Below are 16565 nucleotides of genomic sequence, written 5' to 3'. Positions count from 1 at the left end.
CAGACCCCTGAGCCCCAAGAGGCTCATCATGGAAGGTGCTTCTGCTGCACGCTAACCCAGGAGCAGATGACCTTGGCTGTGCAGAAAAGCTACCCTATGGGTCAGTGGGCAACCTTCCCCTTCCTTCATGCCACCTTGAGTTTTCACTGTGCCTGTCTCTTTGAAAGTGGCCTCCTTTGGAAGTGGCCTCCTTTGGAAGAGCTTCTGTGGCTGGGAGCATTTGCAGAAGGCTGGGTGGAGCCCGCTTCTCACTGTTTCAGCTGCTATGAGGGTGGGGAGAGTCGAATGAGAGATCTGCATGGGCCCAGCTCTTCTGAGTTGAGCCGAGCTCTTGCAGAATAGCAATCCCGGCTTCTAGGCTGATTGTCCCAAGCCGGGTCATCCCTTCCTTCTGCAGATGAAGACCAGCTCCATGCCCCCTTCAGTCCTGAAGAAGGTCCCCTCTCCCCCTGCAGGACTCCAGGGCTCCTGCAGGAGGAGGGTGGTGGATGAGCTGCACAGCAGTCTGAGTCCTCTAAGAGCTGGGCATTCAGTCCAGTGTCTGCTGCTGCCTGCCACAGGCATCCCACCAGTTTTTATGCAGTGGGCTTTTTAATGTAATTCATCTATTAAACAGAGAAATGCTAATTCAAAAATAAACATGTTTATAGCTAATGGTGAGGCCAGTGGGCCAAAGAGGGCGGCGGGATGTTTTCTGAGATGCATTTGGTGAGTGGATGCTAATGAGGTGCATGTGATTCAGGTCATCTTGGGATGTATAATAGAGCTTTTCATGCAGACTTCAAATATTTATGGAGCACTACCATGTGCCAGGTACTGTCCAAGGCATTGAGGTCTTGGCTATGAGTGAAATAGGTTCTTGGTCTTGAAGGGTCATTATCCTTCCTGTGTGCTATGGGGACAGTATCGATAAATAAGTGGGAACCCCAAGCATGACCATAAGTAAAGCCTGCGATGAGGACCAGGGGTGTGGTAGGGAAATTCGCCAGTTTGTACAGAGTTGTTGGGGGCAACCAGAGGAGGTTGTCATCCAAGGAAGAAACACGTTAGAGCTGTTTATTCAGAGCATGAGCATGGCAGTCGTACACTGGATTAGAGAAAGGAAAATGTTGGAGCCAGTGAGATCAGAAGGAACGTGCTGAGTCAGGTAGCAGGTGCCTATCCTGCCGTGAGAGGGCAGCAACGAGGACGTGTTCACTGTAGTTTACATGCGTCCATTACTATGGGACACTTAACAACTTGTAAAAAGGTAATAATATATTCATATCTATGCACTTAAAAAGATGTCCACAATGAAAAGTTACATGAAAAAATCTGTAGAGTACTGTATATAAAACATCTAATTTTCTAAGCATCATATCAACAAAACCAGAGAGAGAGAGAGAGAGAGAGAGACTCAGGGACTCAGAGATCCAATGCCACAAAGACTTCTCAATCACTGTCATGATTGTAGGTATGTGTGGATAACGTGAGGGACTCCCGTCCTTTCTTGGGGACCCAGGATGGAGAAACTCCAGCACCATGGTCCCACGATTGCCAGGTAGCCAGCAAAAAGTATGCACAGGTTCTTTCCAGAAAGGACACACCACTGCTGCTTATGCTTCCTTGGTCACCACAAGACAAGCGAATGGTGAAGTGAAGCTGTACCGTGTGCCCAGAAGAGTCCTAATGGTTCCCCAAAGCATGGACAAAGATTGAGTGGATACAAAGGAGCAGGAATACACTCTGCTTCTGCGTTGAGGGAGGGGAAGAAGAGGGAGGGATTTAGACCAGGCATGTTTCTTCCCAATGCAAAGGCAATGAGCCAGCTTGGTAGGGAGAATGGTGGACAGGGACAGACAGACAGAGGCAGTATGCTGAACTCAAAAGTAAGAAGACATTTTTAGCATGGATTTGAAGGAAAGCATGGTCAAAGGTGACTCCCAATAGTCTGCGCTGGGTTATTGGAGACCAAGCCATCGCAGACATAAGGGAAGCTCATAGTTGGTTAGAAACTGGTGGAGCTTGGGGTTCAAGTGGGGAATCTGGGGGAAGATGTCTGTGTGTTGCAAAGGCAAATGCAGGACTGCAGAGAGGAGACAAACCTCGAGGTTCCTTGCTGGAACCTCAGATGTCCCCACCACCTGAGATGTCGCATTAACCCCGGCACCTGGGCAGGGTCAGAGCCTGCAGATCAGTGGCTCCTCCCTTCTGCCTCTGGATGGTGGTACATGAGGGGAGGCTGTTGTCCCCATGGTAACCTGGGAAACAGAGAGATCACATTAGACTTTTTAGAACGTTTTTACCCACACATTTTTTAGATGTGCCAAACCCATTTTAGTTTTACATATGGCCAATTGTGTTGAAAAGCAGGCTTTGAAAACACTAGAACCCCCTGAGATTGATAAGATGGGAAGAACATTCTCCCTGAGGGACTTAAAATGAGCTGGACTTTCTTCCACCCAGTGATACTTGGATGTGACTGAGGCACCCTCCCGCTGAGCTCCTGAAAGGCTGCAGCTGACACCCTGAGTGTGAGTCAATGCAGTTTGTTTAATTAACCTTTAGAAAACCCACTTTGCCATCTAGAAGTGAGCATTTCACAGGAGCTACTGTATTCATTAGACAAAAGTCTAGTCTCCATTTGGGTATCATGGCCAGGCCTTCCACGTGTCCTTTCAAAGTGCCACATGTTTGCAGAAATTCGTATCAATGGAAATCAAGCAATAATTTAAAAGCCATCCAAAATTAAACTGTTCAAAAATGTTATGTTTCAAAGAAACACTAAAGATGTTTTCATTGTAAGGACAAGAGGTAGTTGCAAAAGAGAGGTCCTTTCTGGAATTGACTATCAACTTTAATACCTGAAAATACCCATTCAGTACCTCTTGGAAGATATACAGTTTTTGCATCAAACGTTAAATGTAGAAAAAAAAAAAACAACAATATACGAATTGAAATATGTCCTTTACATTTGATGGATATTAGAAATTCCAGTCAATTAATTTTTTTATTAAACTGTGATAGGCACCAATTTTTTGCATTCCTGAAAGAAACTTTTGCTATAGCTGAATCGTTGTCACCAGGGCTGGAGTAGCCTAGGGATGACATTTGTTGATGGCCAGAGATGTTTTCAGTTGTCATACCTGTAGGGGTTGATACAGCACCTCATGCATGGGGGCCAGGGTACTGCTCAATGTCCTGGAATGCACAGGACAAAGACTCATCCAGCCCCAACGGTTGACAGTGCTGAGGCCAAGTCACCCTTCTTAATATAATCTATTCTGGTTTTCAACATTTCAACACAGGGTTTCTATTTCCACTCATAGTTTCCAAATAGTTAGTATAACTCTTTCTCTAACTCATGATTTTTCTAAATGTTCACCATAAATTATTTATCATAACCAATGCTGTGGACACACGCTACAAGTTGAACATGTAGCCCTGGAGGAAAGATGACTGTGCCATTCAGATATTATGAAATAACATTGCAAATATTTTGAAATAAGTCTTAAAAATGGGTCCTCCTCACCAAAAGCATCTGGAGTCTGAGGGACAATGCCGGGTGCCATCTGTGATTATCTGAGCGACTGTGACCAGGGCCTGCTGTCACCCTCAGAATTGCAGAAATGGTTAGCATGCACTGGTGGCTTTTACTATGCCTTCATTTTTAAGTGTTGGTTTCTCTCTTAACTATTTTTGTATCTACCAGAGGAGGGTATGGTGAGCTGTTCAGCAAGAAAAGAGGGAAGCTTCGACTTTGGGATTTGTATTTAGTTTCCGACACTGACCAGTCGTGAGCTCTCTGTCAGTGATGGGTGAAGCTCTCCTGCAAAAGGACTGAGCTTATAACACCTCGCAGTGCATCTATACAGATGAAGTTCCTCCGTGGGACACAAGGTTTCACACAAAGGCCTTGTGTAGAAAGAACAGTGTCTTAATTGAAAATAATTTCTGCAATTTGATGTATATTAGGAGTTCCAAAAAATCAAGTTTCTCCATAAGCTATCGATACACAGCACCCTGTGTATCTTTGCTACACTTCATGGTTCTCGCCCAGGCCCACGTGATGGATTGTGAAAGGCCTGAACACCAGGCACTCAGTAAATGCTGGTGCTAGTGATTAATGGTTTTGGAATATGATTATTGGTTCCAAGAATGCTTTCTATATATTCTGTCCCTGGAAAGGTGACATGAGCGGGGTGTCCTGCCTGTCTGAGCAGATCACCGTTCATTTTGTGAACAAAGCCTTGGTTGTCTCTCCCTTCTACATCTTGCACCTTGGTACATAAACTATCTTAAGGCCTCTTTTCTTTGGGGCCTTGGTTTTACATTCCATGTACGGATGGAGAAGGGAATGCTTTATTGAAACACATCTTCATGGTCTTCTATTTTGAAGAGGTGAAAGAATAAAATTATTTTCCAGAATATATGAAAACCTGTTCTCCCATGCGTTTTGATCTGAGATTCCTTACAAATATAGGCTGAGGAGGGGAAGCGGGACATGAGGCAGGGTCCACATAGACCCCTGGGCTCCCTGAGGAGGGTTCCTGGTCCCTTGTGGCTTTCTCCTTTGCTCTTATCCTGAGACAGCAGCAGCAATGATTGGAGAAGGGGATTCAGAGTCTGCCTCATCCTCTCCTTGGGGTGGGCTGGGTGGGAGGTGGCCCCTACTCCAGGATATGCAAACTGTGAAGTGGCTGCCAATGTGCATGGCCGAGTCTGCCACTGGGTGTGACGTGGCTGAGATCCAGGATCATCCACGTGTCCTCCACTCACAGAACTGGCTCCCAAACCTTCCTCATCATTCCAAAAGGAAACTCCATCCTCATTAAGCAATTACTCTGCATTCCTCGTCCCACCCCACCCCAGCCCCTGGCAGCTGCCAGTCTGCTCTCTGTCCATGGACTTACTTCTCCAGCCTGGTCATGTAAATGGAGTCATACAGTAGTGGAACTTCACCCAAGCTCCGTTCCCTTGGCGTGACTCCTCCAGGTCCCCGGCAGGCTAGCCTGCTCTTTATTCTGGGTGTGCCTGAACAGTCTTCCCGTGTATGGAAATGCCGGAGCTGTTGATGTGCCCGTGCCTCCATGGAGATGTGTGTTCCCACCTTTTGGCTGGGGTGTGTGTGCCGCTGTGAACACGTGTGCACGTGCACTTGTTTGAGTGCCCATTTCTTTGGGGTTCATGCCTGAGAGTGGAACTGCTGGGTCACGTGGCTATTCTGTATTTGACCTCTTCTGGAAGAGGATGCACAACAGCTGAACTACCTCTGTGCCTCTAAGGCCCCAATCCCAGATGCTGACGGTTCTGGACCAGCTTTGCAACTGTGCCCAGGCACCGCTCAGGCTGACCTAATGTCTGCAATGGCGTGGACACCAAAAGTGAGAGTCCTGCAGTCTTAAGTAAGAACTCTGTCCCGTCATAGAAATTAATCCCTTATTGAAACCCAGTGGGCTTGTTTCCGTTTGCTGTCCCTTTTGTCATTTTGGGGGGGAGTGGGTACCAGGGATTGAACTCAGGGGCACTCGACCACTGAGCCGCATCCCCAGCCCTATTTTGTATTTTATTTAGGGACAGGGTCTCACTGAGTTGTTTAATGCCTCACTTTTGCTGAGGCTGGCTTTGAACTTGCAATACTCCTGCCTCAGCCTCCCGAGCCACTGGGATGACAGGTGTGTGCCATCGCACCTGGCTATGTCGTTATTTCTCAATTGGGCATGTCACTTTCTGCTGCCTTGGAAGGAAGGACAGCGGAGGCTCTTGGAGTAGTGCACTCTGTAACCCTCCCTTCTCCCCCCGCAGGTGTCCTTCTTCCTCTTCATCGTCTTCGTGGTGTACACCATGCTGCCCTTCAACATGCGGGACGCCATCATCGCCAGCGTCCTCACCTCCTCATCCCACACCATTGTGCTGAGCGTCTGCCTGTCTGCGACGCCTGGGGCCAAGGAGCACCTGGTCTGGCAGGTGAGTGCCCCTCAGCATCCAGGGCAATGACCTTCCCGTCCCTCAGGAGGATGGAGTGGAGGTCCCAGGTGTGTCGTCTGGCACCTGGCAGCTGCTTCCTTTCTGCCCCTGGTGCTGTCCCTGATGCCCCCTCCATCAGTGGGGCCGGTAGTGGCTTAGCCATTAGCAACAGAGAAACTAATGTTAGCAGGAACATAGGGTTGGCAACTTCAGTTTGGTGACTGCTGAATGGTGATGTGATTTTTGATGGTAAAAAGGCATTCTTACTATATATTGCAATTTAGCACCCTTATTTTTAGATTGAAATAACTTGTACAATTAAATTCATAATTCTCTCCCACCTCTCTCTTTACATAGGACAAAAATATTCTCCATTTCTCAATCTTCTGCTAGGTCTGTGGGCATTTAAAAAAAATGTAGTTTTAAAAAATGCTATAATAGCAAATTTTGGAATTTCAAAGAAGCCATTCTATTTAATTAGTTAAAAGCATTTTAAAAGCTACCAATTTCCTGTTATGTACATCCATAAACAGGAGGGTCATTGGTTTGGAGTTATTCCTAACAGTCACTTTTTTTACCTGTAAAAGGTCTGTTTTATTTTGGTCTACGGGGGTCAGTTGCAACACATGTGTCTGTGATATAAAATGCAGCAAGGCAGAGTTCCAGTTAGGAATAGCACTGCGCCATTGGGAAGGAGATTTTACTTTTATCTTCTTATGGTGCTGGGATGGAATCCAGGGCCTTCTACTTGCTAGGTAAGAGCTCTGTCACTCATCTGCATCTTGGGCCAGGAATGAGGCTTTTAGACATGGCTCCCCTCAGCCCTGCAGGGACCAGAAACCAGTTTTTGATGGACTTGATGAGATGTTTAATTTGAAAACTTGAGATGGAGGTGGAGACTTACCCTTGAGCCTGTCGTCTCTCCCTTGATTTGAAAGCTTTCTAGAGATCGCCTTTCTCAATATTCACTTCCTAGTTCTCATCATAAGATCATGTTCACTAAGAGCAGCTGAAGCCTTTGCACATCACGTGTCTCTCTGCAGGGTGCGAAGGCGGCGCCTCTGACTTGACACAGTGCAGCGGGTTTTCCATTGGCTGGTTCTGGTGTTACTGGGGAGCTCCCACCCCCCGGGAAGCACGGGACAGAGGAGAGATTGTCTCTCTTCCAGTTAGCTTTTTTGCTGCTGTGACTACAAGACCTGACCCGAACAATTGGAGAGGAAGTTTGTTTAGGGCCTCATGGTTTCGGAGGCCTCAATCCCTAGATAGCAGGTTCCATTCCTTGGGGCTTGAGGTGAGGCTGAACGTCATGGTGGAAGAGTGTGGCAGACAGAAGCAGCTCAGGTCAGAAGGCAGAGATGCAATAACCTGTTGTGCTCTACGTATTGCATCCCCAGAGGCATGCCCACCATGACCCACGTCCTCCAGCCACACCCTACCCACCTTCTGCTACCAGCCAGTAATCCCATCAGGGGATTAGTTCACTGATTGTATCATTTCACCTCTGAAACTTGTTGATTTTCTCACCCATGAGCTTTGGGGGATACCTCGCATCCAAACCATAACAGTTCCTCTGTGCATTACACCTGACCTATCCCAATGACCCGCACTTCCTAAGGCACAGATGGAGGCTGCTGGCACCTCATCAAGGGGAAGATTGAAGAGGCAATGCATTATTTGTATTGTAAAATATTTGATTGGCAAACATTGCCTACTTTCAAGGCATACAGCATGATGATTTGACATCCTTATACATTGTGATTATCATGATCAAATTAGATCCTTCCCTCACCACCTGTGTGATAAATAGATCCCAGAACTTGCTTATCTTATCTCTGACAGTTTCTACCCTTTGAGCAGCTACTTATCATTTTCCCCACCTCTAACCTCGGGCTGCTACTTTTCTGTTAAAAAAAAAGATCAACCCAGCTGTCCCTGGAAAGACGATGGAGAAGTGCTGCTTTGTACGGGAGCTCTGCCCTGCTTCACCCCCTCTGCCTCTCAGTCTACCCTGTGGGTATGAATGAAGTCTTTGTCCTTTCTCCCATACACTCCACCCTTTCCCTACTTGGGTCATTAACCTCAACCTCAGGTGGGCACATCCAGGTCAGGGTGGTGGTGGCTATGTTTTTGCAGTGGCAACAAGTACCTGATCTGCTCCGCCAGTTTGCATTCTGGAAATAACTGTGGGAAAGTCCTCCTTTGACTGGCAGTAGGCACCTCAAACTCTTCACGGCTCACAGCACCTTCAGGGACAGGGCTCCCCTGGAACACATCCTTGAACACTTTGTACCTGTCTCTTCATCTCCTTCATGAATAGATGAAGTGTCTGCTGGTGTGGATTTAACAGGAAAAAAATATTGGAAAATAATTTTAATACCTGCCTGAAAGGATTAAGTACAGTTAAAAAAAATAGAGGAAAAAGTGTTTTACAAAGAACTGTTGTGTTCTAGGTTAATGCATACTGTATTGAGTTGGTTTTGAAAGCATTTTTATTTGCTTGTATTAGTAAAAGGAAATTGGGAAAGAGCATTAACCTTAAATTTTTATTTACTATTTTCAAAAAACAACAAAGAAAAATCCTTCATATCGGCAGACAGCCAGAGATAGGATAATTGGTAGAAAATGCAAAAGGAATAAAAATGCTTCATTCCATAGTTTTTCATTAAGAATAATATGGAGAGGCAAAGAAGAACATGCAGTCCGTCGCCTGCACCCCTCAGAAACTATTTCACAGCGACTCCAAGAGCTGGGAAAAGTGAAATATGGCAATGGCTGTAAATGGAAAGTTCATGGGTAAACATCAAGGTACGAAGAAAAGTGTTGCACTGCTTTTGGCCACTGCTGGAAATAGAACTAAACTACCACTGGCTTGAGGTGGAAGAAGAACACTTTACTGGATCTTTTTAATGCACAGTGCATGTAAATTAGAATGGTGTGAGGGAGGTTGTGTGGCTGTGGTGTCCTTTGTTCAAACAGCACTATGTGGACATGCAGCACTGGGCTGAAGAAAGAGGCTGTGTATCACTGGGGGTCAGTATGCACCAACCTGCCCTCTGACCTTCAAGGGAAGAGAACTTTTTGCTTGTCATGGATCCATAGGAAGAATTGCGTTTCATTTATGTATTTGAACATTAGAAAGCCATTTAGCATGTGCAGTGTATATCTGTTAATCAAAATGTTGACTTAGGAGAAAATCTAGTGCTTTTTTCCCACCATAACAGAGCTCACTGTCTTCAGGAAATTCATTTTGCCAACCTTTTTTTTTTGAAGTGCACTGCATTCTCAGGCTATGACTCGTCACCCTATGGAGGAAATGTAGCTAAAAACTGGAGAGTATGGATGGTATTCCCCACCACATTTTAAAGTACAATCCCTAATACATTTTATAACTTTTATTTTGGAACAATCATAGACTTACCAATAAGTCAATAATACAGTACAGAAAATTATATCGTGTGCATGTACAAATATGTAACAAAAAGTCCCATCAGTATGTACAACTATAGTGCACCAGTAAAAAAATGTAGAAAAGGTCTGGGGTTGTGGCTCTGTAGTAGAGTATTTGCCTAGCACGTGTGAGGCACTGGGTTTAATTCTCAGCACCACATGTAAATAAATAAAATAAAGGTCCATTGACAACTAAAAAATATTTTTTAAAAAACGTAGACAAAAAATAAAATAAGGGAAAAGAAAGAAAACACATGTCAGCCCAAAAACCTATTTAAAAAATAAGTAAAAGCAAGTTGCCAATTGGAGACCACATGCCCCAGTGCTTTAGTATCGTCTACAGTGCTGTTCTCCTACGTAGTCATAACAGGACTGTCAACGTCGGGGAATCCACACTGCCATGTGATTGCCATCGGACTGTCAGGCTCTATTCAAGTCCCTCTGGGCTTCAGTCTGGAACGGTCTGTTCGTCTTTCTCTGGCCATGATCTTAACACCTTGGGGATTGCTGGCTCTGTGGAAGGCCTCTCAGCTTGGGTTTGTCTGATGTCCGCCTGCGTAGGTTCGGGTTCTGCACGGTTGGCAGGAATTGGTCATGGGGAGCGTGTCCCTGTAGAGCTGCATCTGGGCCGTGACTGTCCCGCCTTAATCACACCTGGGACTCTGGTGTGCCTGTGTGTGTTGTCACTGCCCACCAGGCTTTTCCACTCGAAACTGCTCTTTCCCCTTTCTTATTAGTACTTATATTAGGGGGAATTGCTTGAAAACTATGAATATTCCCTGTTTTGCATCAAACTTTCAATTTGTTTGTTTATGTCTGTACGGCCTTGTGCTTGCCTGATTTTACTGTTGGATAGTTTATAAACCCCTGCTGTTCATTTACATAACCACCTTGTCTCAGTTTTGTCCAGGGGCACCTTGAGCCTGGCTTCTGTCTTTCTGACATGTCCATCATCTTCTGGGTACCCCCTTGCTTTCTGTCACAACGAGATGTTTCAGGTTCATCTTGTTCTCCCCTCACCTCTAAAACCAGCTGTCTTTCCAGAGGGTCTTATTAGTGGGGAAAGCCCTCAGCAGCAAGGTCTGGGTGTGAGGGGCTCCTGCTGCCTGGGGGGTGTCCTTACACCCAAGGCAAAGCCCACACCTATTTCTGCTATGTTTATTGTCACATGCACTTAGATCTTAACCACTATGACTTCACATGAACATTTTCCTTTACCAACAGTGAAAAAAAAAAAAAAAGAGCTTCCATGTTTCTTGAAGTATTTAATTATTTGACCAGTCGCGGGTCCTAATCTGTCCTCTGTCGCTCAGCCCACCTGCCCACCCCAAAGCCTCTCTCTGGGCCCCCTGTCTGAGTGCCACACCCAGCTTCCCCTCTCCCCACCACTCTCCTGCAAGCAGGTCCTCCCTGCCCGGCCAGCTCAGACTCTGACACTCGGTCCACATGGCGCTGCCCTGGTGTGTGCGTCCCTTTCTCCTGTTCAAGCTCTGTCCCCTGTGGTAGGCTTTTCCCACTCCCCGTTCTGTCACCCCCGGACAGCTTCCTGCTCCCGGTGTTCTGATGGTGTGGAAGCTGCTGTGTTGGCCTCTTCTGATGGCCTGAGGACTGACCTACTCAGCAAGGAAGGAAAAGGGACAGGAAAGAAGGGGGAGAGGAGGGCCAGGAAGGGAAGGAGAGCGGACACGTTTGAACACCTCACTTATTTGTGGGACAGGAAGAGATACTTGTCAGTTATCTCTGTTGCACTCTGTGCTGGTGTCTGCAAGTTTTCTCATAATTTTTCCCCTTTGTCCCTCTATTGGTTTTCAAAGAAAACCATCTGAGATTTTGAAGGAATTCCACAATCCCTTCCTAATAAAGGTAAGAAAACATGTAATCAGGAAATGTACAGAAGAGCAGTTCCATGTTGCCCATGTAAGAAGAATATATTATTTCCAGGTCGTAAATTTAGTCAAAGCATTAAAAGCTCCCAGCAATTCAGGATCAACTAGAAAATAAGAATTTTACTTGCATCAGTGGGACGATATACATTTGACCAAAAGTTTCATGAGAGCCACAAAGAGTCTTTTTTGCTTGCCTTTATATCAAAGCAAAGGCAGATTGGGGCCAGGAGGACAGATGAGCCTTACACTGTGGCGGTTGCTTTCTGCCTGGACCCTGGAGAGGTAGGGGACTTGGAGGAGGTTGGGAGGCTGGAGTCCTGCCTCCTGATGGCGGTGGGGGACCTTTGGTCATCGGCTGCCTGGAGACGGTGCTCCGTGGCACTTAGGCCGTCTGGATTGTGCATCTTGCCTGCCCTGTCCTCTGTCCTGCTAGTGCAGCTGAGCGCCACTGTCAGCCCAAGGCAGAGCCAGCCTCGAGGAATTGTCACCTATTCCTATTTTGTATCATGATTGCATTTTGCATTTGAAATTTATTTAATCTTCTTACATTTTTAGGGCTTTGGTATTCAAACCACATTCCAAATTTTCATTTATCTTTTACTTCCCCATGAGAAAGGGGGGGGGAAGGTTTTGAGTCTAGATTTACTTAAGCAAGCCGATTATATGAGAATCTGTATTTATTAGAGAAGATAAGCTAAGGAGTGCTTTTTGGTTTTCTAACAGGATTACTTAAGTGTTTGGAAATTTTATAGGATTATTTTACACTGAGAATGCTTTAATACATTTAAGTTGTGATACAATGGGAAAAAATGTTATCGTACTTAATATAGCCAATCATCTGTGGCAAGTGTGTAATCAATAGTAATGCAGATTTGTTACATAACTGATTCTTTTTAAGTATAATTCAGGAAGTGTATATTGGAGTCTGGAATTAAATTGCATTTAGGATCTAATCTGAGAAGCTCAGAGGAAAAAACAGCAGGTTACCAGCTGCCTGGTTTCTGGTTGTGGAGGAGACTAATTGGTAGGAATGTGGATCTCTGTTCTTACTGTTTTGTCTTCAGAGAAGTACAAAGTATTATTTTTTCCACAAAAGATAGAGCTGGAGAGACTGTGCTACTGCCCGTTTGTACAGCAATGAAGCTACACCTCATGTGTGGCCTATACCCTCCTCTGCTGGAAGAGACCCACCCACCCAAGGCTTTTCAAGTTAACCCATGTCCATGACTGATGGAGTTGAACACAAATGCCTTCCATTTTGGCCCAATGAAGGACAATTCTGAGAACAAGTTTTGCTCCAGAGCATCCCTGAGTTTGCCTGAAGATGGACTGTGCTACAGCACAACTTCTCTCTGTCCACTGGTGTTTCTTTTCCTCCCCTTGGGTATCGAAGCTGAGAGAACTCCCTAATCAACTCTAAACTCCATTTCGGATGTGCTTTCTGGAGAAGCCGATTGCAACACTGCGTGAGCTTGGCCTTATTCTTCAGCCTACTCAGTGTTCTCACCTGTAAAATGGCACCAGCATCAGCCACCTGTCGTGTGTGATTGCTGGCCTTGGTGCTGATCAGGCTGGTCAGGTATGGAGAACCTGTTGTAGATCTAGGCTGGTGCCAGGTCCCCAAAGAGTGGTACACAGCAGTAGCAGCAGTAATATCTTTGGCTGACTTTTAGAAGCTAAGAGAGATGGAACATAAATACTTTGAGGAATATCGTTGTAACCAAAATTCAAATAATCATCTGAGCTGGTAAGGCAAGAATTGGATGGTGCATGTGTGAGACCCTCATAGCTCAGTTGACCCACTGACCATCTTGTGGCCTCCTGAACCCCGACCAAGACAGCTGCACCCTGCTGAGACACTAGCAGCTCAGAGTGCACTGACTGGAGGAGAAGGGCATCTGGGGTTTTGAGGTGCTCTAGGTTCATAGAATACCTGGTTTTGGAAGCCCTTAAGACACAGCTCCCCAAACCCACTCCCTGGCAGGAAGAAGAGGAAGGAATACAAGAGGATGCGTGTCCAGGGTCACTGGCCAGTGGCATAACTCGGATGGCCACGCCACTCCTCCTCTGGACAGTCTGTTCCTTGGAAAAGCACCCTTCAGTGTCCAAGCAACCTCGAGGTGGTTCTTCTCTGCAAACTTTACCAGCCTCATTGTACCTGGATAAGATGGAAATGACCATCCTGCCAATCAGTTGGTGATCTTGAAAACAGGAACCTAAAGAGCTTCATCAATCTGACTCTCTCCTACCACCCCAGTGGAGATACTGTGTTGGTCTCCCAGAACTGCTGGAACAAATTACAACAACTTTCAGGGCTTAAAACAAGAGAAATGTAAAAATCAGACATTTATTCTCTTGCAGAAATGGAAGCGGTGGTGTTGGCAGGGCTGGTTGCTCCTGTAGTTTGGAGGGAGAACTTAGGTATGCTTCTCTTCTGCCTTTGGTGTTGCCAGGAAACCTTGGCATTCCTTAGCTCGGTGCTCCAAAAAATCTGCACATCTTTCTTTACAGTCTTCTCTTCAGGCTATGCCTTCTTCCTTTATCTCCGCATCTCTTCTCCTTTGTGTCTTACAGGGACACAGCCTAAATGCAGGATGATCTCATTGCAACATCTTAACTTAATTACATCTTCAAAGACCGTTGTTCTAAAACATCATATATTGAGCCTCCCATTGCACAGAATTTCAGCATGCACAGTGGGGCTTTGGGTCTCCTTCTGTCCCTGGTGGGTTGTGGCAGACACCTTCCCTTAGTTTGGGACCACTCTTTAAGGCTGCAGAATCTGCTCAGTGCCTTTCTCCTGTCTGTTCAGGTTTTGTTAAGCAGTGTGGTACATGATACACGAAGATACCTTCTTGGGGGATATTTATAGTAATGTAGAAAAATAAAGCAAACCTAGAAGAATTCAGTGAAGAAGCATATGGGAATTTCACCCTTGTTTAAACAAAACTAGCATCCACAGGGAAAGCAAAAATAATTCTTGCCAGATGACTACAGATAGGTAGGACAACAGAACATCTGTCCACGGTGCTTTGCCCATTTTAAAAATAGCCACAGAGAAGAGAGGAGATATGGAGAGAGGAGATATGGAGAGAGGAGAGGAGGGAGAGAGACGAAGGCTGGGAAGGGGGTTGTCAGTGACTACGCTTCTTAGAACCACTCGTGGATGCTCCCTTTGTAGCTGTTATCCATTTGACCCTCTTAGCTGTTCAGGTCTATAAGCACATTATTTTCAAGTGGATTTTACCTTTCGAATTTTAAAACCTCCTTTTATTTCCAGATGCTTTACTGGATAAATTCAGGGGGAAAATAACGTCAAGTCTGTGATAGTACATACTTAGTCTATTTTATTTTTTTATTTAGTAGGACTAGTATTTTCCCTTTAGGTCATACGTTGGTTTTTGAGTTAAGCTAAGAAATTTTATAATTTGAAGGAAGTAACCATTGATTTTTATTTAGAGAAATGTCCTCCTCTCTCTCTCTCTCTCTCTCTCTCTCTCTCTCTCTCTCTCTCTGTTTTTCCTTAAAGAGTGGATATTGGATGGTTATCAAAAGAATCTTTTTTTTTCTTTAATCACCCATGGACAAAATTGGATGGTTTCTTTGTTAATATGATATGGAACAACTTTTAAATTTCCAGAATTCCCCTCAGTGGGTTATGTTGTGTTTCCCTCTGGTTTGCTACTTGGTTCAACCAACAGCTTACTAGGGATTTTTCATCTTTCTTGACAGTAACCAGAACCGTGGCTTAGGCAGCTCTGCTGCTTCTCAGCAGTGGACGGATCTGCAAGCTCTACTACTCCTGAACTTCTTCCATCTCAGCTACTCCTCTAGATTGGAGAGCACAACACTCTCTGTTTTTTTCTGTGAAAATATTCTGTTTAGACTTACTTTCTCTGTGGAGTTTGTTTTGGCCAAAAATACATTCACAGTATTTAAATCATAAATGCAATCTCTTTCATTCAGAGTCTCAACTGCATTTCACAGAAGAGTGATCTCTCCATGGTTTCAATTTCTTCGTATTTGAGTTTACTTTTCCCTGGCTAGATTCTTATTTTCGGAGTTTCTGTTTTCTTCATCTATCTAACTGGCCCATCGAGCTACCATTATATTTATTTTACTTTATTTCTCCAAAGAGCAAGTTCATTATATATTTATTATTTTTATTGATGTTCTGGATTTGGATTTTTCTCTCAGTCTTTTGCCAACATGTTTATTTCTTAGATTGTTTTTTCCTCCATATTGTTTTGCTTTTTATTCCCAACCTCTGTGTTAGATACTTCTCATTCATTTACATAAGTATCAAAGACTATACATTTCCCTTCAAAAACAGCTTTGATTCTGCACATCCCATGTGCTCACTTTCTTTATTTCTCTATAGTTTTTAATTGTGCTTGCATGTCTTTCTTAACACAAAAACATTTACTGTTGTTTTATTTTCAGGCTTCGAGAGGTTTTCCTTTTCTTTCTTTGTTATTTATTTTAGTTTTACTGCATTGACATTAGAGATGGTCACCTGGCACAGTGGTGCCTGTCTATTATTCCACTGACTCAGGAGGCTGAGGCAGGACGATCACAAGTTCCAGGTCAACCTCAACAATTTATCAAGACTCTGTTTCAAAATTCAAGATTAAAAAAAAAAAAAAAAGCTGGAGGGTAGCTCAGTGATAAAGTGACCCTGTGGTCAGTCCCTAGGACCACCCCACCCTCAAAAAAAAAAAAAAAAAACACAAAAACCCTACAGTTCATCTGTACTCTTTCCAATTTCTTTTGTGCTCTTAGTAAGAGCTGCTTACTGCGGTGGCCCTTCTACTGTGATCCTCCTCATCAGATCTTGCTGAGCATCTGCCCGGGGGATTCATGTCCTTAGTGAGGTTCCTTCAGTCCTGTTGCCTCCCATAGCCCATGGAGATGCTGGGCCCCCCGGAGTCAGCATGCTTGTGGCCAGTGTGCCCTCCTGGCGTCCTCCTGTCCAGTTCAGCTCCTGGAATGTTCCAAGCCAGGGGCTCTGGCCAACACTCCTATAGTCTTGAACGGTTGGCTTGGCGTCAGCAGCTCGGGGGCCCTTGGTGGCACAGCCCCACTTCCCTCCTGACCTCCGCCACTTGTGTCAGTGCTCTGGTTCCGCCTCTTCTCCGCCTCCAGCCTGGTCACAGCTGGCAGCAGCTGGCCCTCCCACGCTGGGGGCTGGAGTTCCTGCCCGTTACCCAATTTTATTAAAAACACAGATCACACATGTGTTTCCCATTCTCTTTTGTGTTCTGGATAATTTCCAAGTAAAGA

The 16565-nt window shown here is 45.1% G+C and overlaps 1 protein-coding gene across 1 annotated transcript in view; it reads left to right on the top strand.

Annotated features, from left to right (window-relative positions):
* The window catches only part of Adcy2 (adenylate cyclase 2), a 374991-nt gene that overhangs the window by 95236 nt on the left and 263190 nt on the right, over positions 1–16565 (top strand). Inside the window, exon 3 of the mRNA XM_027943896.2 lies at positions 5785–5946. Coding sequence (XP_027799697.1) covers positions 5785–5946 — 162 coding nt within the window. The remainder of the gene's footprint in view (positions 1–5784; positions 5947–16565) is intronic.

The sequence above is a fragment of the Marmota flaviventris genome, chromosome 5, assembly GCF_047511675.1.
Source record: "Marmota flaviventris isolate mMarFla1 chromosome 5, mMarFla1.hap1, whole genome shotgun sequence".
NCBI lineage: Eukaryota > Metazoa > Chordata > Mammalia > Rodentia > Sciuridae > Marmota > Marmota flaviventris.
Note: the sequence above shows the minus strand (reverse complement) of the source record. Positions and strands in the feature narration are given on the sequence as shown.